Source organism: Sciurus carolinensis, chromosome 7, assembly GCF_902686445.1.
Source record: "Sciurus carolinensis chromosome 7, mSciCar1.2, whole genome shotgun sequence".
Lineage (NCBI taxonomy): Eukaryota > Metazoa > Chordata > Mammalia > Rodentia > Sciuridae > Sciurus > Sciurus carolinensis.
The window spans coordinates 47,280,360-47,304,519 of NC_062219.1; the positions used below are offsets into that span (position 1 = coordinate 47,280,360).

Here is a 24,160-nt window from a genome sequence, read left to right on the forward strand (position 1 = left end):
TTTATTTCTTGAACTTTGGGAGTCATGTTAAGGAAGTCTGATCCTAAACCAACATAATGGAGATTTGGTCTCTGGTCTGATTCAGAGGTCCTTGAACCATTTTGAGGGTGAGAGGGGTTTAGTTCATTCTGCTGCATATGGATTTCCAGTTTTCCCAGCACCATTTGTTGAACAGGTTATCTTTTCTCCACTGTATGTTTTTGACTCCTTTGTCTAGTTGTAGGTGACTGTATTTATGTGGTTTTGTCTCTGTGACTTCTATTCTGTAACATTGGTCTGCCTGTCTATTATGGTGCCAGTACCATGCTGTTTTTGTTACTATTGCTCTGTAGTATAATTGAATGTCTGGTATTGTGATACCTCCTGTTTCACTTTTTCACCTCAGGATTGTTTTGGCTACTTGAGGTCTCTTGTTCTTCCAGATGAAGTTCTTGATTGCTTTCTCTATTTCTATGAGGAATGTCATTGGGATTTTAATTGGAATTGCATTGAATCCATACAGTGCCTTTGGTAGAATGGCCATTTTGACAGTGTTAATTCTGCCTATCCAAGAACATGGATCTTCTATCTTTGAAGGTTTTCTTCAATTTCTTTCTTTAATGTTCGATAATTTTCATTGTAGAGGTCTTTCACCTCTTCTGTTAGATTAATTCCCAAGTTTTTTTTTTTTTTTTTTTTTTGAGGCTATTGTGAATGAAGTGGTTTTCCTAATTTCTCTTTCAGAGGATTCATCACTTATGAATAGAAATGCATTAGATTTACACATATTGATTTTATATCCTGCTACTTTGCTGAATTTATTTATTAGTTCTAGAAGTATTCTAGTGGAGTTTTTTGGATCTTCCAAATATAGGGTCATTTCATCAGCAAATAGTGACAGCTTTAGTTCTTCTTTTCCTATTTGTATCCCTTTAATTTCTTTGGTCTGTCTAATTGCTCTGGCAAGTATTTCAAGGATAATGTTGAATAGAAGTGGTAAAGGAGGGCATCCCTGTCTTGTTCTGTCTTGTTCCAGTTTTTAGAGGAAATGTTTTCAGTTTTTCTCCATTAAGAATGATGTTGGCTGTGGGCTTAGCATAGGTAGCCTTTACAATATTGAGGTATGTTCCTACTATTCCTATTTCTTCTAGTGTTTTAAGCAAGAAGGGGTACTGTATTTTATCAAACACTCTCTCTGCATCTATTGAAATAATCATTTGGTTCTTAACTTTAAGTCTATCGATGTGATGAATTACATTTATTGATTTCTGGATGTTGAACCAACCTTGCATCCCTGGGATAAACCCCACTTGATCACAGTGCACTATCTTTTTAATATGTTTTTGTATGCAGTTTGCCAGTATTTTTGAAGGATTTTTGCATCTATGTTCATCAGGGATATTGCCCTAAAGTTTTCTTTCCTTGATGAGTCTTTGTCTGCTTTTGGTATCAGAGTGATACTAGCTTCATAGAATGAATTTGGAAGGGTTCCCTCCTTTTTTGTTTCCTGGAATACTTTGAGGGGTATTGGTATCAGTTCTTCTTTAAAGGTCTTATAGAATTCAGCTAAAAATCCATCTGGTCCTGGACTTTTCTTGGTTGGTAGGCTTTTGATGACTTTTTCTATTTTGGTGCTTGAAATTGATTTATTTAGATTGTGTACGTCTTCCTGATTCAGTTTGGGAGGATCATATGTCTCAAAAAATTTGTCACTGTCTTTGATATTTTCTATTTTGTTGGAGTATAGATTTTCAAAGTAGCTTCTAATTATGTATTTCAGTGGTGTCTGTCGTGATCTTTCCTTTTTCATCACAAATTCTAGTAATTTGAGTTTTCTTTCTCCTCTTCGTTAGTGTGGCTAGGGGGGTTATCAATTTTGTTTACTTTTTCGAAGAACCAACTTTTTGTTTTGTCTATTTTTTGAATTGTTTCTCTTGTTTAAATTTCATTTATTTCAGCTTGATTTTAATTATTTCCTGTCTTCTACTGTTTTTGGTGTTGATCTGTTCTTTTTCTAGGGCTTCGAGATGTAATGTTAGGTCGCTCGATGATGGATGAAGTACTCTGTAAATGTCCATTAAGTCTATGTTGTATTATTTAGTTCTATAGTTTCTTTGTTCAGTTTTTGTTTGGAGGATCTATCCAGTGGTGAGAGCGGTGTTTTAAAGTCCCCCACTATTAATGTGTTTTGGTCTATTTGATTCTTAAAATTGAGAAGGGTTTTGTTTGGGGCATAAATATTTAAAATTGTTATATCTTGCTGTTTTATGCTTCCCTTAAGCAGTATGAAATGTCCTTCATTATCCTTCTGACTAACTTAGGTTCGAAGTCTATTTTATCTGATATGAGGATGGAGACCCCTGCTTTTTTACAGGGTCCATGTGCATGGTATGTTTTTCCCCATCCTTTCACTTTTAGTCGTGGATGTCTTTTTCTATGAGATGAGTCTTTTGGAGGCAGCATATTGTTGGGTCCTTGTTTTTAATCCAATCTGCCAGTCTATGTATTCTGATTATTGAGTTTAGGCCATTGACAATTAGGGTTATTATTGTGATTTGATTTGTATTCCTGGTCATTTTGGCTTGTTTTTAGTTTTTAACTTGACTTGGTTTCTCTGATTGACTTTTAATTTAGGGTAGTTCCTCCCTTTGTTGACTTGTATTATTGTTTTTCACTTCCTCCTCACGAAATAATTTGCTGAGAATGTTCTATAGTGCAGGCTTTCTATTTATAAATTCTTTTAACTTTTGTTCATCAAGGAAAGATGTTATTTCGTCCTCAAATCTGAAGGTTAGTTTTGCTGGGTATAAGAGTCTTGGTTGGCATCCATGTTCTTTCAGAGCTTGAAATATATTGTTCCAGGCCCTTCTTGCATTTAGAGTCTGGGCTGAGAAATCTGCTGATATCCATATTAGTTTCCCCTTATATGTAATCTGATGCTTTTCTCTCACAGCCTTTAAAATCCTATCTTTATTTTGTATGTGAGGTATTTTCATTATAATGTGTCTTGGTGTGAATCTGTTGTAATTTTTTGCACCTGGTGTTCTGTAAGCCTCTTGTATTTGATTTTCCATTTCATTCTTCAGGCTTGGGAAATTTTCTGATATTATTTCATTGACTAGGTTATTCATTCCTTTGGTTTATATCTCTGTGCCTTCCTCAATCCCAGTAATTCTTAAATTTGGTCTTCTCTTGATATCCCATAGTTCTTGGAGATTCTGTTCATAATTTCTTACCATCTTCTCTGTTTGGTCAACTTTGTTTACAAGATTAAATATTTTGTCTTCAATGTCTGAGGTTCTGTCTTCCAGGTATTCTATCCTATTGGTTATGCTTTCTATGGAGTTTTTAATTTGGTTTATTGTTTCCTTCATTTCAAGAATTTCTGTTTGTTTTTTTTTTCAGAATCTCTATCTTTTTTGAAATGATCCTTTGCTTCTTGCATTTGCTCTTTTAACTGTTGATTGGTGTGGTCATTCAGTGCCTGCATTTGCTCTCTTGTCTCATTATTTGCTTCTCTGATCATTTTAATTATGTACATTCTGAACTCCCTTTCTGACATTTCTTCTGCCATGCTGTCATTGGATTTTATTGATGTAGCATATAGGTTTGTTTGGGACACTTTCTTCCCTTGTTTTCTCATATTACTCATGTATCTTCCCCTCTAGGAGTGCATATCTGAGGTATTTCCGTTTCCTCCCTATAGGCTTATAGCGTTATGCAGGTTTCCAATAACTCACCTCCTAGTCTTCAGTAACCTGAAGTCTTGGAGGAACTTGATAATGCAGTGACCCAAAAAGGATGCTGCCCCTCTAGGGATGGTGGCCTCCAGGTGGGGTATATTCCCTGTTAGTGGGCAGAGGCGCCTCCACATGTTGACAGATGGTCAACCGCAGGGGCACCAGACTGTGTGCTGGGGCCTGGCTGGTCTGGGCCCAGATCTCTGGGCCTACCACCCCTGCGGGGAAGTCTCGCCTGGTGGCTCTGTGCTGGGCCTGGCTCTCTCAAGGATTTGCTTTTGTTATATATTTACACTAACTATACAGTCTACTCTCTAGAGTCCTGTGTTTAATGTGTCCTGTAGGAAAGGATTCAAGTTGAATATCTTATATGATTGCAAGCAAGAATCCTGCACTGGTCAACATAAACAGAAGAGAATTATCAATAGATTTTCAAAAGCCCTCAGGATCCATGGGTAACTAGAGAACTGGGCTGGAACCAAGTCAATTGGAGGCTAACATGGTAAAATTTATAGCAGGAACAATCTGAGGAGGAGCCACAGTAGGACGGTTTGCTCAGAATTCAGATTCTAGACAGGACTCATTTGATTGACAGGAGACTAATGGAATAAGAGGTCCTCGGAAGGTGAATGAGGAAGAAATGGAAATTAAGCAACAATAGAAAAAAAAAAAAAAGCAAAAGTGTAACCATACAATGAACAAGAATCTACCTGAATGAAGATTTATGAATTTTAGGTATTCCAGCAAAACTGAAATTTGTGCTCTAAGAAAGAAATAATATGGCAATTATGAATGAAATAATATTGAGAATGCTGGAGCCACCCTTTCTAATGACCAGTTTTCTGCTTCAATGCCACCATGTTCTCTAATCTAGGTGATCTGATAACTTCCTAGTTTCCCTGTCTTAAATCTTAATTTTTTATTATTTGATTTCCAAACTGAAGCTAAAGTGTTCTAAAATACAAATGAGTTTGTGTGATTTTCTAGTTTAATCCTCTCCATTGTTTATGGGTAAAATCCGACCTTCCTACACTCTGCCGTTTGCTTACCTCTCCAGGTTCCTCTCTCACCCCTTTTAAGGCAAGTTCACCCAGACTTAATCAAGACCTTTGCCAAAATGCAGCTCTTTCTATCTAGAACCTTTCCCTCGTACCATGCCACCTGGTGGCTCTTAAAGGTGCTTCTTGACCTGCTCAAGTCTGGAGTTAGGTATACTTTCAGGTACTAGAAGCAGTGTAACTCAGTGTAGATGAGTGATCCACAAACTTCTAGTCTAGACAAGGTAAGTGTAGACATTAAGGATTGCTGTGATTTTTTTAATTTCACAAACATATCAGCGTTAATAATGGAATTAATTTTTTAATTGGTCCTTTACCACAATTTGAGAAACACTATTCTATGGGACCCTGTAACGGTCACATTATACTACTTGCTAAATTGCAATCTAACTTTATATTTACATTTTCATATTTCTGTGTCAATGAAAGCCATGATTTCAGGAGCAGCATCTAGTTTTTATTCATAATTCAGGGTGACTAATACATCGACTTAAAAATCCCCCCTTCCTAATTGAATGAAAATGTTTTAGAGATGTAGGGGTAGAGAATGTAAGTTTGAAGTGTTTGGATCTGCCAGTTTCCCATCTCTGCAAATCATTTTTTTTTCAAATTCAAATCAATTTCTGTAAGATGAAAAAGGACTACAATTGAGGAAATTGAGAAGAAAAAATGGGCTTGCTGAGCATGGTAGCACATGCCTATATTCCCAGAGACTTGGGATACTTGATGCAGGAGGATCACAAGTTTGAGGTCAGTTTTGGCAACTTAGACCCTGTCTCAAAATTCTAAAAAACGGGGTTGGGGATGTAGCTCAGTGGTAGAGTGCCCCTGAGTTCAATCACCAGTACCAAGAAACTGGCAGGGGTTGGGGTGGTGTGCAAAAATTTGTTCAATAGTCTTTTTTTTGTTTGTTCTTTTTAGATATGTATAACTAAAATACAGTATGATACTGCATTTTTACATAAAAACATGGAGCATATCTTTTTCTAATTAGGATCCCAGTACTGAGGATGTACAGGGTGTTGGGATTCACTGTAGTATATTCATATATGTACATAGGAAAGTGATGTCAGATTCATTCCACTGTCTTTTCCAATTTCTACCCCTCCTTCCCTTCATTCCCCTTTGTCTAATCCACTGAACTTCTATTCTCCACCCACCTTGTTGTGTGTTAGCATTCACATATCAGAGAGAACATTCAACCTTTGGATTTTGGGAATTGCCTCATTAATTTTCAAACGATACAAAAAACTCAAAATGTTCCAGTAGTCATTGAGCAGGTCATGAAAATATGAACATTCCACCTACAAAGAGAAAATGAACATAAACAGTATTTGCATTCAATATCACAGACTCAACCACCAGCAATCACAAAGGTTTAAGAATACATGCCTTGGTTCAGTTTTTACAAAGGTTAGAAATACATGCTCTAGTTTAGTGGCTACCATTGCTTTTGATCTCCTTACTCCTCTACACTCAAAAATATAGAATTTCTAAGGAACTGTGTGGATTACAATTTCAATGTTTATTGTATTAGAAATTAAATCAGACCTTTAAAAAAAAAGGAATACATATGCATACATTCTGTTAGCTAGGGTCATCAGCAGAGTGATGTGATTGCGTGTCATTTCGCTTCTGGAAAATCCATTGAGCATCTTTCTATAAAAACATTAATAGTTCTGCATATGAAATGTCAAGTTTGGTATTTTCAAAGAATGGCGTGCACACAGTGGTCAATTTGTATATATGTTTATATATTGTGTGTGCATATGTGTATTCATATGTATGTATAATCAGTCCCACATAAGGGATTTGTGTATATTCATGTCACATAGGTGCCAGCTAATTTTATTCTTACTAGTCATCATCTTCATCTTCATCTTCCTCAGTTTCTTCATTCTCCTCAGCTGCAAATACACTCGCTTCTTGTGCAGCCCTGAAAGCATGCTCTTCTTCCACACTAGGATCATCCATTTCTGTAATTTCTGGTCCACTGGGGTATTCTTGATAGACAGGTGGTGGAACTGGGGGTGTGTAATTGTCCACACTATACTTATGACCCCACCCTATGTAGAAATTTTCAAATTTTCTGTAAGTAAAAAATATATAAATAAGTCTATATATTCTGTTCAGTAAGAAAACTTGACCCTTTTATAGCAATAAAGTGCTATTACTATATCGATCCATAATTTTGAAAAACAGTACATTTTAAATGCTAGAAATAAAATATCCCTCAGTAATTCTGAATTGTTTTTGATTCAATTGCTTAACCTGGTTAAGAAAACCATGGGTCCAGACCCTGTCAAGATGTACACTATACCCAGACCACAAGTAAAGGCCTTATTTAATGATTTCAAAAAACAGTTGCTACCTTACACAAATTTAAAGAAGGTCAAACTAACCTTGCTAACTCAGCAAGCTCGTGGCTTGTGCAAGGAGTCAGGCTTGTGGCTAAAAACCTATGCATTACGTCTCAGGCCTGACTACAGAGATTGCAAAGGCTTCACCTGGGAGACCTCACTGGACTACTGCTCTTCCCACAGCAGACATGGGGCTCAACCAGTGAGTTGCCTTATCTAAGGAGCTGTGGCCAAGGACTGTGACCCCTCTGACTGGCCTTGCTCTTCACATGTTCACATTCCTAGCCCAGGTGCCTTATTCCTAGCATTCTAGTTGAGTCCTGAAGGCCTCAGTTTTCATCCCCATCTAGCTCCCCGACCCCATCTTCCATCCATACTGCAGGAGCCTTTTCTTCAGGGACTCCCTTGTCAGTGAGATGATGATGCCAGGACCCTACATCTATGACACCCACATCTCTGCCCTCTTATCTGATCCTCCACTGGTGGACATTCAATGGGAGAAAATGGAATAGGGAGAAGACAAAATTGGCTCTTGCTTATGCTAGCACAGTAACCATGAAAGGCTTAACTGCCACAAGATACTCTTGGCAGCTCAGCTCTCTCCAATTCAGTTGAGCTTTCAACACTAGGTTTTTAGGAAAGAAATAGAAGCATGAGACAAACAGAAGTGTACATGCAAGTGAGGGATAAAAGGATTTTTAGTAACCTCTATATCTTCATTTCCTTGAGATTGTCAGCCTAAATAAGCATATTTAAAATTATCTTTTACCAAGATATTCAACAAAAACGATCTGAGTCTTAAACTAATTTAAACACTGATTGGAATTATCTCCATTAATCTAAGTGAATATATAAGTAAATTATCCCAATAATCATAGATGAAAAACCATATTTTAATTCAATTAATTGCATAACTAAGATGAAAAGGCAAAAGCCTGAATTGTTCTAACGTATTTTACTGTTTAATACAGATGCTATTTGAATACATCTTAGGCCACACATACCTGATATGTCAAAGATGAGTTAAAGCAATAGTAGCTTAATATGCTAGTGACAATATAATTTCCAGAGTTAAACAGTCACAACAATGACTTTGTAAGTGGTTAGATACTTACTTGCCATTGGAAAAGGCATACGCTCCAGGCCAAAGGTTGGATCGGAGAACTGCAATAGCATACTGGGGGATGAGATTTGAGGACAGCCGTGTTGTCCAAGCGGGCATATTCTGAATCTCTGGAACCCAATGAGAGATTTGAAAACTTAATCCTTAAACAGACAAGAATCTACTGTATAACCAAAGTTATTTTTATAAATCTTATACACATAGATACATACTTGATACAGAAGGAAAAGTTAAGATGGCAGCTTAACATAAAATCAGGAAAGAATTTATGAGTGTTTTGGAACAATAAAATTTGAAATATATGTATGTATATACATGCATATATCCATTTTTGCAACAGAGGCTTTATTAAGGGAGAGCGAGTTTCTGTGGTAGAAGGAGTACTACTTCATAACCAAATGAAAGCTCAGATTGTTACTGTGGAAGAGACTAAGGGCTGCAAGCACAGAGGATCACTACAAAGCAGGCAAGAAGAAACAAGAATGTGGGACTAGAGTGATTGTAAAGATGTAAGCGCCACATGTGATATTTTGCTACAGTTACACCATGTGTTTAGGTTTGCAAAAAGCAAGACAAGAATAAAGCACAAGACACTGAACATTTCCAGCAAAAGCTACAGCCCACTTGTATTCCCTCCCCGCATCATTCCTTCAGCTTCTGTCAGAGCATGTTGGTATGGACAGCAGCATTCTCCCAACGTTCTAGAACACAAGAAGGGGAAAGGGGAGGAATTCCTGGCTCCAGTTCACTTTTAGAGATTTGAACTCTTAACCTATTTGCACATTATACAGTTTATGTGACTCTGGGCTAATAGTCATGTAAAGTTACCTAAATCTTCAGAGATTGGTGTCAAAAGAGGGGGCCCCACTTCCTGTTCTATGTAGTCAGGATCTTCGCCTTTTTCTTCTTTTTCTTCATCTTCCTCCTCTTCTTCTTCCTCATTTTTTTGTACAGGATTGAACCAATTACAGCGACCCTGGAAATGAATTTTGCATTATTTAATAGTCTCATGAGGACCTTAAAATTTCAGAATATTTGTTCCTATTAAAGCAATTATTAGAATGAGTTTTCATTATGTGGGAATCAGTCAATTATCCATTCATTCATTCTACAGATATTTGCCAAAGCTATTTCCATTTATTTATTTCAAAAATAAAATATATTATTTACTTCAAGAATTTGTCCACCTCTTGAAGTTGCAAGACTTGAAGGTTTATATATGCTTTAAAACTATCAGTGAAAAGGTAATAATTTTTTCTTACTTGTTTGTAATATATGGTTTATGTAAATGAAGTAAAGCTAGTATGGTATGGTTATTAACAACAAAATTTTAAGTGTGGTAATAAGGCAGTTATAATTCTCAACTTATCTAGAGCTAAGAATATCTCTTATCTAGATAAAAGTATAATGAAGATTTTTCTACCCTCAAATAAGGAAGAATAACAGATGGTTAAGAGGGTGGACTCTGGGTCCATTCTGCACCGCCTCACATCTGTTACATATTAGCTATATTACTTTGCCATGTTTCCTGAACTCTCTGCTTCAATTTCCTCATCTATAAAATAAAAATAAGAATATTCAATCTTTCATAGAATTTTTGTGAAGATTAAATTACATACATGTATATGAGATTTATACATGAATTAATTTAATATGATTATGTATAATTTTATAGACATATTACTCTTAACAGCACCTGCCACAATAGGTTCTATATACCTGCCCTATAGTTGGCCTTTTTTTCTTTCCATTTTTGTTATAATCCTATAATGTTTGCTTTTATTTTTCATTTTTGTTATAATCCTATAGTGCTCTTGAAATAAAGATTCAGGTTTTATGAAGATAGAGTAAAAGAACTGTTTTAAAAATGAATGCACACAGCTATATTAAACCTGTACATCACCTGGCAAATACCCCTACCTGTGGGAGAATGTGCTGTACATGATGAACCCAATTGGAGAGGGATTCCACTAGATCCATCACTTGGATGCCTTCAAAATCAGGGTTTTCCTCAAAGCTATCTCGCCCTCCTTCCACTTCTTCCTCCTCCTCTCCTTCCTCTTCACCAAACTGATAGAATCCTAGAGGGCTGACGTGAGTTCCTGCTGAAATTCTGGCAATTTGTGCTCGCAAGTAATTGCTCTCATTTCCTGGGAAAGGTGGGTAGCTTATGATGGGGGCATCCAATCTCCCAGTGAAGAATTTCTTGATTTTTCTTGCCATCACAATTTGTGCAGGCATAACTGATGGTAACTTCACCCACGGTCTTCCTGGTTCATTACAAACAAAATAGACATATTTGTTGGCGCCCATTCTACTTTCTTCTTTGGGTATGGCCCGTGGGGCCTTGTAAAAGGCCTTTGGGAATTCATCTTCCTCATCTTCATCAGCCTCAATAGCTCCATTGTCCCTCTCTTCAGCTACATCCTCCTCCTCCACCTCCTCTTCATCTTCCCCCTCACGAAATTCTACTTCAGCTACAATATAATTCTTTTCTATACCCAGGATCTTGCCCCAGAAACGGCATCTTTGAATCGGGTGGGTGTCGGCAAGTTGCTTGAGGGCAAGAAAGATGCGGTAAGTCTCATCAGTGCCCAGACCAACTCCGGCTTGTTCAAAATAAAAAGCTGCCTCCATTACATTTGGAAGAGAGCCTTCAGCCTGGAAAACAAATGCTGTGGTTAAAATTTCGTCCATAAAGGAATGCTTGCTTCCCTTTCCTTCTTATACGTCTTGATATTAGCGCTAATTTCTGTCTCCACCACTTCTTCAAACAATTTTCAAAGATTTAGCTCAAAAATATAATTCCTGAATTTAAATTCTTATTACTTGTAAGTGTAACTTCTTATATTCATTGTGTCTTATACTCGCTAATATTTTATAGTGGCCCTGTTTAGTGTGTGCTCTTACGCAGAAAAAAATAAAAACTACTATCAGTGATAAAAACTCAACACCCTTGTTTTATAAAAAATATTTAAGTAACTCTTACTACCATAAAATAAGATATATATATATATATATATCTAACTTATGTACACATGTATTTAGAAAGAACATAGTTATATATGTGCTTACATTGCCACATAAAAAATACTAAATACATGGTTTTACTTGTGTGTGTGTGCTTGTGGTAAATAAAAATCAATATGTTAACATATTTAGGGTAACATACAGGGTAAATAAAAAGAAAACATCATAAGTGCTCAGGCATTGCCTATACTCAAAGACAGATGTAGTCAGATGCTTGCCTCTACTTATGATAAATATTTTTGGACTTAAATAATGAAGAGAATATAAATAATTAATTCTATAATAGAAATATAGAAAAATGAACAGGCAGAGTCTCAAGTATACTGTAGGAAAACGTTTGTAAAAATGTAGGAAAGTTAGAGAATTTTCTGAGGTCAATATAATTTGTAAGACAAAATGTCGACTCACAAGATGGAGAAATCGAGAGTACTTGCTGTTCTTACAAATGATCTGCTTGTATTTGTATTATTACTCTGTATTTTAAAAGATAATGTCTTTTAAAATCCTCATGTTTTTGATGTAGAGTTGTGAAACTCTCTTTGGCATTTGGATCACTTTCAATCCTACTCAGTCCTCTAGACCTATTTTTTCTTAGCCTCTTGCCATGGTTCCCATTTTCTTAATTGAGCCCTACATTATTGTTCTCAAATTCCCTTTTTAGTCATCTTGTCACTCGGTTCTTTTTGCTTACAGGAGTTCTCCTATCCAACTCAAGTGATATATGTCTGTTTGAAATGTGAATAATGTTTTAGTCAGTTTCTCATTGCTGTGATCAAAATACTGGACAAGAACAAATTAGAGGAGGAAAAGTTTATTTGGGCTGATGGTTTATGGTTTGCTGACTACAAAGCTCTGGGCCCCAGCTGAGACTGCACATCATGGCAGAAGGGTGTGACTGAGGAAAGCTGCTCAGGACATGACAGCCAGGAAACAGAGAGAGAACTCCTCTTGCCAGGGACAAAACATAAACCCCAAAGGCATGGCCCTAGTGACCTACCTCCTCTAACACTCAACCTGCATACAGTCACCACCCAGTACAGTAGTTCTTTCAAATTATTAATCCATAAAACAGATTAATCCACTGATTAATTATTATATAGGTCAGAACTCTATAATCATGTAACCTATGAACATTTCTGCATTGCCTCATACATGAGTCTTTTGGGGGACACTGCCTATCCAAACCATAACAAATCATTTTTCCTAACTCTATTATTGTTCTTTTTTCTCCCAGAATTTTATTTCTTTTAGTCTTCACTTTGGTGATCTACTTATCCTTCATGTTCCAAATGAAATATCACCTGCGCTACAAAGCCTCGCCGAATTGCCGACACCAGAGTTATTCCACTCTGTCTGACCCTGTAGCTTGCTGTCAAAACAATATAATAATAACTGCTATATTTCTAGTATATGCCAGACTTTTATACGTATTTTATACCTTTTGACTACCTCTGCTGCTCAGCTTGTTGCCATGTGATTGTCCCCAAAGCTAGAAGGTTACTTACTTGCTCAAGGTCACACAACTATTAAGGGAATGATCTAGCATTGCAACACAGATGTAACTTCTTAGCCCAAGTTTTTCCATCATATTACACTTATCCAATCTTTGTTTTCTCTTTCACTAAATTGTAAGCAACTCAAAATTAGAAGTCTTTTTCACATGTACTTCTCTGGACCTGACATGCAGTCACAGTTTGTAAGTGAATCAGTGAACGAATAAATGAAAGTTGAGGACTAAGAGCAGGAATCATGGTGTGGCCCAAAACAGGAATAAAACCATGAGCACTGTAACATAAATGTGGGACAGAGTTGCTCAGATTTCATTGCTTCAGAGACCTTCCTCCCTTCCTGTTCCTGCATCTTTCCACTCTGAGATGGAGCTTTTCATCTGCACCTGATGATTCAGCTCTTCCAGGTTCTAAAAACAGTCCTACCTTTGTTATGGAATCTAGCTTAGGGTCTCAGGGTTGAGGATTAAATGCAGTTTATTTGTATTCCCACCAAACCCTAAGTTTAGAATGCAGATCTCTGCCTCGTGATGCTATGCTTATAGATAGCTCTATGCCCCATTCTTACGCTGGAGTCTTTGATTAACCTGCCCTAAGAATGTCTGCCTAGCTGCCTGATCCCCACCTGCTGTGCACTCCCTCACTCCTATCACTTGTATGGTTAAACAATCAAAACAGCCTACCATCAACTCCTTAACACCTATGGCGTGTTCCTTCAGTCTGAGCACTCTGGAACTCACTACACCAGGCTGAGTCTCCTCCTTGGGTTGCTGAGCTGTAGGAGTTGTGCCTACTTCCTGATCTTTCCCTGCTCCTCTATCTTTTCCATGACAGGGTCCCTTTCTAATGGATGGACACAAAATACCTTTGTCTTATAAATTTATGTTTATGTGGGGCTGAGGATAGAACCCTGTACCTCACACATGCTAGGCATGTGTACTACCACTGAACTACAACCCCAGACCCCAACAGGGTCCCTTTTGAAGATACCTCTCTACACAGTAAGTTTTCTACTATATAAACTTATTATAAATAGTCTAGAAATGATGACATGAAATTTCAGTGGAAGTGTATAAATTACAAACACCTAGGCAATAGGTAATAGAATATTAGATACTATTTTTAAAAATTTGAAGCTAAAATTTTTGTGACGTGTAAGATTTTACTCTCTAATGTAGCTACCTCACTTTGTTACTAACTTTCTCTAAATATTTTCACCTATTTATCTATTTAGATTAAAAGAAGCGCTTATTCCTTTCCTCTTGTAATGTAAGACACTTGCCTTGAAAAAGAATGCAAATGACATTAAAAAGACTTAAAAGTCTTAAATTTTCAATAAAATTTAAGGGAAAAATATGCAACTTAATTTAAAACTTCATTTTTCATTACACTCATGCATCACAATGACAAGGTCACATTCTTAGAAATATGTCACTAAGTGATTGTGTCATTATGAAAACATCATAGCATGCACTCACACAAACCTAGATGACAACCTACTATGCACCTAGTATTCAAAAATCTATGTGCTATTCATCAATATAATGGGTCGTGCAGTAGGTTTTTTTTTACACCATAACCACAAACGCATAATGCTCTGTGCTATGACCTTATGGCAACTTCAGTGTCACTAAATGATAGGAATTTTACATTTCGTTAAAATCTTAAAGGATCACTGTCATGTATGTGGGCTGTCATTTTCTGAAATGCCATTACCTGGTGTATAACTATATCTGACATTCATTCATTATTCAACAAATATTTAATATGAAACATCAAGTTGGAGCTCATAAAATAGGAAGAAACCATTTTTTCTGTTATTGAGAAACTTACCCCATAAGCATTTAGCAAAATATGAAACTGTAAAAATAACTAAGTTAGGATGTAGGTGGTGAAAAGTGGGGTTGATTGGAGAAGGTTTGAAGAGATTTTTAAAAATAAGATGCAAATACTATTTGGAGAGCTATAAAATATATAATTGCTTAAAAAATAAGAAAGAAAGAAACTTAAAGCAACACCCTGCTCAATCCAAATAAACCCTCAGAATTTTAAGTATTAAAAATTATAACAATGACTCACTATTTCTTCTTCTAATTCCTGATCAGCTCCTTCTAAATTTCCCTGGAGAAAAAGTGCCTTCTGCATCTCTGCTATTTCATACATTGGAAGCAGCTCATTCTCATTTTGGAGTGTATCTAATTTTTCACTAAAATGTGCCATTTTCACATCTTGGCTGATATTTTCGATGATGTCAACGGCATTATCAGGACGCTCATCTAATATCTTGGTCAGCACATTAGAAAGATGATCGTATCTGCCCAAAGAGAGAAGATTTCAGATTACACACACACACACACACACACACTCCCACACACAATCAAGAGCATTTAAACAAGCATTTGATCATTTGATTCAGACTCAGTTGGGTTTTAAGGAACTTCAACAACTTGAAGTGTTCAAAGGTATTTTAGTGAAGATAATTTATACCATGAAAGAATCTATCCTAGAACTTTCTTAGAAAATACCTCAAATAATTTGGATGTTTAAGTTATTAAAGAAAAACATTATAACAAGATACATATTCCACATCAGTTACATTTTTACATTTCATTTCTGACACCAAAATCTCTTGGTTACATATTTCAAAGTGACAAACACTTTTCACTGCTTTATCTTCAATTCTTTTCCATTTCCCCTTCCTCTGCCCTCACCAAATCCAATTTGATTTTTAAATCCTGTTGATTCTATCATGCTGTTTAAGCCAATTATCTACTTCAGTGTTTTTAGACCTACAAGAAATACATTTCATATTGCAATCTCCAGTCATACACAATTAAAAGACAATTGTCATCAAATATTACTCCCCTTAATTAAAAAGTGACATTTAATATCTTGTTGTATCAAAAACCCTACTTTTTATTTCATAACTGAATTAATGAAGCTATCCCTACCCTCTCAGGATTTCATTGCATTTTATACATAACTGATAGGGTGTGATTTTTCAAATAGCAGATTTGTAATGTGGATTTACTTTTAGGAAAACAAAAATCGATCAAAACTGCTTTCATGTTGGAAAGAAACCTTCCTGTTCAATGTGGAAAGGTGCATAAATTACCTCTCTGCTGGATGTGCATTGTATCTCTCAAATTTTGTTTCTAATTATTTGACCTTCTGTCCAGTGAGATAAACCTAACAAAAGTCACTTTCATACTTGCTGAAGTCCCAGCTGAGAACCTTTATTTTTCCTCAATATATCATTCCTGTTAAAAAATAATTTAAAATTCCTTTTTTGCTCAAGGACTCACCACTTTAAGACATTCTCTCAAACAATTCTTCCTCAGTTTAAAGTAACCCTTTCAGAGAACACTGACATGCTGCTATGAAATTTTGTATATTATATATTTCCTATTCAGAAAATGCGTTAGGTTTTTCCATGATTAAGATTAGAATTTTATTTTTTATTTATTTCCTCCCTTGCTAGAAAGAAACACAATAAATACATGATCGATAAGTATATATTTCCTATTAATGATCTGATATATTATTTTTGAGTTTTATTCATTAATAATGTATGTATTCAACTTAGACCTTAAAAATATCACAAGAAAATATGTAGATTCTATGTGGAACCAATGTGAAAGGCAGTTCACAAATATTATGTTTAAAGAATATGTTATTCTGTCCCCAAATGTCGCTGTTCTTATACATGAACAGGATTGTTTTGACTAGGAGTTTCTTTAACATGCCATCGAGCTTGCCTAATTTCCATTTAGTGTTGAAACTCACAAAGAACTCTCTAAACTAAAAAGATGGTTGTTACCAGGCAATAGAAGAGTTTTAACTAGAGTGTTTGATTTGCTCCAGTAGTGTCTAGGGAAATCAGATTCCAAGTCAAAATTTTCATTTTATTTTTCAATATAATGTCCATAAATGTTTTATTCATAATTCCTCAGTTCAAGTATTGCATAAAATTTTAAGTTCATACCTTACCTGATGTATTTTATTAGATTTTTTTTTTTTTTTTTTTTTCGCACCAGGGATTGAACCCAAGTGCTGAGAGCCACCTATGAACCATGTGTGTGAACCCAGTTATGTTCAAGCCACTAAGCAGGGAAGCCTGGTCTTAGGAACACCCAGTTGGAACCCACTGGTTCCAGAAAACCTGATTCAAGTGGCAGCCTGTCTTAGCTCACTGCTCAATTTCAAGTACAGCCTTCCTGAGATGGGTGTAACTTGCCAAACGTCATTCGACCTGTTTACTGCAAGACCCTGCCACACCAGGAAACAAGCACCGAAACAGAACTTCTCCCACTGAAACCTTATCCCTGCCTTTGATGTACTCCCCCTTAAATAAAGAATTGGAGCCTTTTTCAGTTGTTCAGTTCCAGTTCCTATCTGGACTGGCAGACCCATCAGGTGCTCTGCTTTTTAAATCTAACTTTCGGTTTTGTCTCTAATCTTTTGCTGATTATTTCAGACTTTTCATTTTCTCAGGCAGCTCACACTTTCTCAGCAGGAATCTGCTCTGTCAGAGTACTGGCACTCTGTCACCCAAGGGCCTTAACCACTGAGCCACATTCCTGAACCTAGGGGCACTTAACCACTAAGCCCTTTTTGTGTTTTATTTTGAGATAGGGTCTCAATAAGTTGCTGAGGCTGGCTTTGAACTCCAATCCTCCTGCCTCAGCTTCCCAAGTCACTGGGATTACAGGTAAGTACCACCATGCCTGGCTTTTATTAGATCTTAATGCATAATAAGTATATATTTTTTGAACTGAGAATTGAATCAACAGAGTATTTACCACTGAGCTACATCCCCAATCTTTTATTTATTTATTTATTTATTTTTTAAAACAGGGTCTGGCTAAATTGTTGAGGGTCTCACTAAATTGCTGAGACTGCCCTTCAAACTTGTGATCCTCCTGCCTCAGCTTCCTTTGTTGCTGGGATTATAGGCATATGTCACCATTTTTTCAATTAATTATTTGTTTTAATAGAATGATAAGAAAAGGAGGAAATAATTCTTTTCTGTAGGCTTTGTGTTCAATAATGGGAAAAGTATTATTAGATCCTGTATTTAATGACAGATTTTCATTGCCACAAAAATAGTTTTTATGAGATCAAATTAGATTCGCTTATAAAAGATGGGGCTCAAAGGCATCTTTACTAAGTAGTTTTTAACTGCAGGCTCTAAAGAGGATAATAGTGAATATTTTGGAAACTATTCATTTATTAACTCAGAAACAGCATTTTAAAACAAATGTAAATTTTAAGTAATGTAAGTTAGGAAATAATTTAGTAAGGGAAATTTTCTCACTTTAGTTTTTTTATTCAATTTTAAATGTTTAGTAAACGCACAAGTGTTTTTATGAAGCTCTTTTGCAATTGCAAAAAGTTTTATAAACTCATGCTTGTTATGACAAATTTATCCTAGCTATTCAAGTAGAATCTTCTACTGAATTGCAAAATTACATTCTCACAGTGTAAGCAAGTTATAGTTTAAAATGATAGATAATAAATAATATTTTAAATTGTTCGATATCAAGTTTAGTGGAAGATTTCTTACATCAAATATTTTTTTCATTAGAACTCAAAACCATATTTTACATTTCCCGAAGTCTAGTAAGAGCTGCAAATATTTGCCACATTGCATGTTCATTAAGGACTCAGAATTTACTGACAAAACAGGAGGCGCCTCAGCACATTATGATGAGAACTGAAACTGATTCAGAGGGCATGGTTTAGTACTGCCTGTGCTGCCATTCATTCATGCATCCTCATTCAATCATCAGCTGACAGCATTGTGCTAGGCACTGAGTACACAATGGTGTACAAAACTCACATGTCCCTTCACTCTTGGGGCATCCATTCCAGTGGAAGAGGAAGACATTAAGATATAAGCCCATAAACGTTTACAAAATTTTAAGGGGCATTACGTGCAATGAAAGAAAAGAATAAGTTACAATAACAAAGTTCTATGGAAGCTGAATTCTGAAGAGTCAGGAGTCTGCAGGAAGACTAAGGAAAGGCAACTTCTGTGCAGAGAGAACAACCTGAAACTGACTAGGTCATGTGACTGTAGCATAGTGATGGAGAGGCAGATAGGAGAGATGTGAGCCAGTGGAACTGAGCAAATTCTGTTCTCTCAGAGTCATTTCCTCCACTTAAAAACAAATGAGTTCATTTGATGTTTTCTAAAGTTCTTTCTAGCCATAAAATTCAGCTGAGTATTTTTATGTAACTCTGGAGGCAAGAATCTCTACAGAGCTTTGCTGTCAAGGACTCTGAAATTAAAGCTACAGTGGAATGCCCTGAAGTTAACTGGCTATCCCATTTTAAGGGAGAACTGGATAAATAGCATGTGCTCTAAGGCCTCCTGTGGTGACCAATTTTCCTAGTTTGCCCAGGACTAAGAGGTTTCTTAGGATGAGGAAGAACTTTCAGTGTTCAAATCAGGACAGTCCCATGAAAACTGCGATGGGAAGGAACTCAAAGCCAAGCCATGCAAGCACTAGAATGCTTAGATTGCAGGCTTGTACCTCTCTATCCCTGCAGACACTTATTTATTACAATAATCCCGGAAAGATGCTTAGACTTCACTACCTTTTCTTGTTTGTTTGTTTCTGACAAAGCCCTTGACCATAAATCCTATGTTTTATTTCTGTGTGCCTATGTTCTTCAAAGAAATTTGAAGAATCCTAAGAGGTGACCTGTTTTGAGTCCTTTGATACAAAGCTTATGTTACTAACTCTCTTTTAGTATAAAATCTCTTCGAGTTTATTGGCATTCACACACAGAAACAAACTCTCACACAGAGATAATCACACCCCCATTTGCTCTGACAATTTTTTTTTTTTTTTTTCATCTTGGAGACTTACAGATTGAGGCCCGACTTGCTACTGGTCCTCAGTAGGTAAGCCTTAGCATTGTGAATGGCAACCTCAAGCATGCTGGGAGTCACTTCTGAGGCCCCAGGCTCAGACTGCAGGAGATCACAGTTACTGTTTGAGTCTTCCTCCTGAAAAATATCAAATCTCAGCTCTTTTTGTTTAGAGGTATCATAGCTTGGGTCCCTCAGCCCATACGGGTCAGGTTTGGGTTGCTGAGGCTCTGGAACGGTGTTTTCTTCCGATTGTCTTGTGAGATGAAAAGTTGACTCTCTCTTGTCAGATGATTGTTCCAAAGGACCAAAAAGAGGTGTCCCAGCATCAGGAATCCTAGTAGTGGTCCTGCCTGACTGCAGTGGGGCTCCAAGATCCTGCTCCACCAGAGTCAAGGGAGGAGTGGAAGAAGTTTGCTGAGGAGGGGAATTGGGAGGTGATGCTTCTTGTCCTGTGACATCTCCCAGAAATGTGCTGGCTCTAGACTGGGGGCTCCAAGGGGGGCTGCTCCTGGGCTGGGGCCCAGTTTCTGGAACCTGCTCTGCCTCCAAAGGCTCAGATGACTGAGGGTCAGGATCTTGGGGAGAAGCTGCTGTCCTTTCTTCCCATGGTCCCTCTACTTCCCTCAGTTCTTGGTTTTCTTTTTCTTGCTTAGGGGAAGTCGAGTCTTCCATGGAACGAGCCAAGAAAACAAAAGTTCTGGGTGAAATGGGCGTGAAGATATGGAAGAAGGCAGGCAAGGCTGGTGCTTTGCTGAGGTCTTTTAAGTGATTAAGCTGTAAGTTGCAGCGTCCTATCTCCATAGCAACCCCAGGCCGGGTTCCTTAAGGGGAACAATACAAGTCGGTTGCCAGGAATTCTAGGGAGGAGCCCAAGAAAGAGGAAACTCCTAGGTTTGTGATTTGATGGAGCCCCTGCCGCTCTATCTAGTTCAGCCAATCCGACCTGGACTCTACCAGTCCTATTTGGAAACCCGAGAACTCCAGCCTCTGTGTCTTGAGCACTGAATGGAAGGATTGGAGGTGCCGTGCAGGAGGGTTTTAAGGTCTGATAGATTGATAACTGTGAGGAGTTATCGTGCATTAGCGGAGGGACCAGGCATTTAGTCTGTGAGTAAGGGTGCGCTAGGGACCGAGACAGAAAGGAAGAAAGGTAGATATTAGGTAGATGGGGGTTTGCGGGAGAGAATGCTATCTTCAAGAAGGAGGTAGTGCAGAAAATTACCCTATATGATATAGTTGCCTAATACTTGAAATTACCTGTTGCCTAATACTTGAAATTAAAGTTAACCCTAAAACCTGTCAATATAATAAATCTTTACTTGATAATGTAAATATGAACTCAGAATTTTGCAATGATTTCATGTCATGATTTTGCCTATTAATATATAGTAATATATAGTATGTATAGTAAAATATAGTACATATAATATATAGTATATGTTATATAGTATAGTTATATAGTATAGTATGTTACAATGATCTTCTGATTCACAATGGTGATAAATTTTACCTTCATGGATGAACATAATTTTACTCCTCCACCCCGTTTAGAGGGGGAATAAAAAACTCTTTGATAATTTGATAAAAGCTGTGGATCTTTTCCCTTCCCAAAATACACAATTAAGCACACTCACAAAATGTTGCAGATAATTCCTGTTGGTTCTGGGACTCCTTAAAGTTAAATACCCTAGATTTAGAACATTTAGAATTCTAAAAATGAAACAAAAGGTTAAGATGAATTAGAACTATAAATTGGTTTCTATTTAACTGTGCAAGGTTTAGAGTAGGTCTTTTTCTCTTGCATGAATCTTTTCTCTTCTCCCTTAGAGCTGGTAATATATGATGGAGGTTTTTTCTTTTTGAAAAAAAGCAAACAAAAAGCAAAACAAAACAAAGCACAACAAAACTGCAAAGTAGGAAGGTAGAACCAGGAGAAAGAGAGCATGAAGGAACATTCAGATTTCACTTATCTCTCCATTTGAGGAAAAAGAGCAATTGAAAGGAACATTCTAAGAAAATGTCCATTGTTGTTCTAGTTTCAGCCCCAAACTTTACCTAGACTTTGACTGAATAATCCCAAAGTTGCTTCTCATTGTTCTTAGAATAAAGTCCAGAGTTCTTAACCTGCTTACCTTCCCAGCTTCATCTTGAGCCATTCCTACAAATTCTGGACTCATAAAATGGGTGATAAAGCACTCCCTCCCATTCTCTGAAGTGGATTGTGTATTGGCACCATTTCTTTGAATGTTTAATAAAATTTATAGGGACACTTTGGGTTTGAAGATTTCTATTTCAGGAGGTTTTAAATTGCAAATTAAATTTCTTTTATAGTATATTAATAGGAACTTTCAGATATCACTTTTATCTTGGATGCCTTTTGGTAGTTTGCAGTTTTAAAATAATTTTGTTACATGAGGAGTGTGTGTGTGTGTGTGTGTGTGTGTGCGTGTTTGTGTGTGTGTGTATGTGTGTGTGTTTCTGGGACTGGGGATAGAACTCAGGGACCTCTACCACTAAAATACATCCCCAAGTCTTTTTATTTTATTTTCAGACAGGGTCTTGCTAAGTTGATGAGGCTGGCCTTGACCTTCTGATCCTTCTGCCTCAGCCTCCAGAGCAGCTGGGTTTACAGGTGTGCACCACCATGCAGGTTATTTTGTGTTTTTTTGTAGTACCCTTTCTTATTCTATTAAACTTTGTTGAGTCTGCAGTAATATTTCCTTTTTCATTCTTGATAATGATAATTTCTCTGCTTTTTTTCTTGGACCTATTGGAAGTTTATCAACTTCTCTGTATATTTTAGAAACTAGCATTGCGTTTGATTATTTTCTGTATTACTTTTGTTTGTTTGTTTTCTATTTCATTGATTTCTGTTCTTAGTTGTTTCTTTCCTTCTTACTTTGGGTTTATTTTGCTCTTCTTTTGCTAGTATCTTGAGATGGAAGCTTGGATTATTGATTGAGATGTCACTGTTTTGTTTTCTTTTTTTAAATTTTTTTTTTTCTCCATTTACTGAGTTTTTTTTTTTTTATTGTGAACAAATGGGATACATGTTCTTTCTCTGTTTGTACATAGAGTAAAGGCATACCATTTATGTAATCATACGTTTACATAGGGTGATGTTGGTTGATTCATTCTGTTATTTTTTACCCCTTCCCCCCACCCCTCCCATCCCTCTTTTCCCTCTATACAGTCCTTCCTTCCCCCATTCTTGCCCCCCTCCCTAACCCTCACTCTAACCCTAAAACTAACGCCTCCCACGCCCCATTATGTATCATCATCCACTTATCAGCGAGATCATTCTTCCTTTGGTTTTTTGAGATTGGCTTATCTCACTTAGCATGATATTCTCCAATTTCGTCCATTTGCTTGCAAATGCCATAATTTTATCATTCTTTATGGCTGAGTAATATTCCATTGTATATATATGCCACAGTTTCTTTATCCATTCATCAACTGAAGGGCATCTAGGTTGGTTCCACAATCTGGCTATGGTGAATTGAGCAGCAATGAACATTGATGTGGCTGTATCTCTGTAGTATGCTAATTTTAAGTCCTTTGAGTATAGGCCAAGGAGTGGGATAGCTGGGTCAAATGGTAGTTCCATTCTAAGTTTTTTAAGGAATCTCCATACTGCCTTCCAGAGTGGTTGCACTAATTTGCAACCCCACCAGCAATGTATGAGTGTACCTTTTTCCCCACATCCTCGCCAACACCTGTTGTTGCTTGTGTTCTTGATAATCGCCATTCTGATTGGGGTGAGATGGAATCTTAGGGTGGTTTTGATTTGCATTTCTTTTATTACTAGAGATGTTGAACATTTTTCCATATGTTTGTTGATTGTTTGTAGGTCTTCTTCTGTGAAGTGTCTGTTCATTTCCTTAGACCATTTGTCGATTGGATTATTTGTAGTCTTGGTGTTGAGTTTTTTGAGTTCTTTATAGATTCTGGAGATTAGTGCTCTATCTGAAGTATGATTGGCAAAGATTTTCTCCCACTCTGTAGGCTCTTTCTTCACATTGCTGATAGTTTCCTTTGCTGAGAGAAAGCTTTTTAGTTTGAATCTATCCCAGTTGTTGATTCTTGCTTTTATTTCTTGTGCTATGGGAGTCCTGTTGAGAAAGTCTGGTCCTAAGCCGACATGTTGAAGATCTGGACCTACTTTTTCTTCTATAAGATGCAGGGTCTCTGGTCTGATTCCGAGGTCCTTAATCCATTTTGAGTTTAGTTTTGTGCACGGTGAGAGATATGGGTTTAATTTCATTTTGTTGCATATGGATTTCCAATTTTCCCAGCACCATTTATTGAAGAGGCTATCTTTTCTCCATTGCATATTTTTGGCCCCTTTGTCTAGTATGAGGAAATTATATTTGTTTGGGTTTGTGTCCGTGTCCTCTATTCTATACCATTGATCTACCTGTCTATTTTGGTACCAATACCATGCCGTTTTTGTTACTATTGCTTTGTAGTACAGTTGAA

General features: G+C 36.8%; 1 protein-coding gene across 2 annotated transcripts; it reads right to left on the minus strand.

Annotated features, from left to right (window-relative positions):
- Window positions 1-5,659: 5,659 nt before the first annotated feature.
- Window positions 5,660-20,471, minus strand: Rsph4a (radial spoke head component 4A). 2 transcript variants are annotated; one of them, XM_047558612.1, is made up of 7 exons: window positions 19,677-20,471; window positions 14,878-15,112; window positions 10,181-10,921; window positions 9,089-9,236; window positions 8,253-8,370; window positions 6,636-6,866; window positions 5,660-6,081 (listed from the first exon to the last, which is right to left on the minus strand). In XM_047558612.1, coding segments are annotated over exons 1-7 (2,151 nt in total). In that variant the 5' UTR covers window positions 20,354-20,471; the 3' UTR covers window positions 5,660-6,080. The 2 variants fall into 2 exon arrangements, with proteins under 2 accessions (XP_047414568.1, XP_047414569.1); XM_047558613.1 differs by lacking the exons at window positions 5,660-6,081; window positions 9,089-9,236 and having other exon boundaries at window positions 6,718-6,866.
- Window positions 20,472-24,160: the final 3,689 nt, after the last annotated feature.

What these genes read in the sequence shown, in the direction of transcription:
- Rsph4a (XM_047558612.1), bottom strand. Translation starts at nt 20,353, where the DNA reads ATGGAAGACTCGACTTCCCCTAAGCAAGAAAAAGAAAACCAAGAACTG. An exon ending in TACAGCACATTCTCCCACAG is followed by an intron (nt 9,237 to 10,180) that starts GTAGGGGTATTT and finishes ATTCATTTCCAG; the next exon opens with GGTCGCTGTAATTGGTTCAA. An exon ending in TATGCCTTTTCCAATGGCAA is followed by an intron (nt 6,867 to 8,252) that starts GTAAGTATCTAA and finishes TTTTACTTACAG; the next exon opens with AAAATTTGAAAATTTCTACA.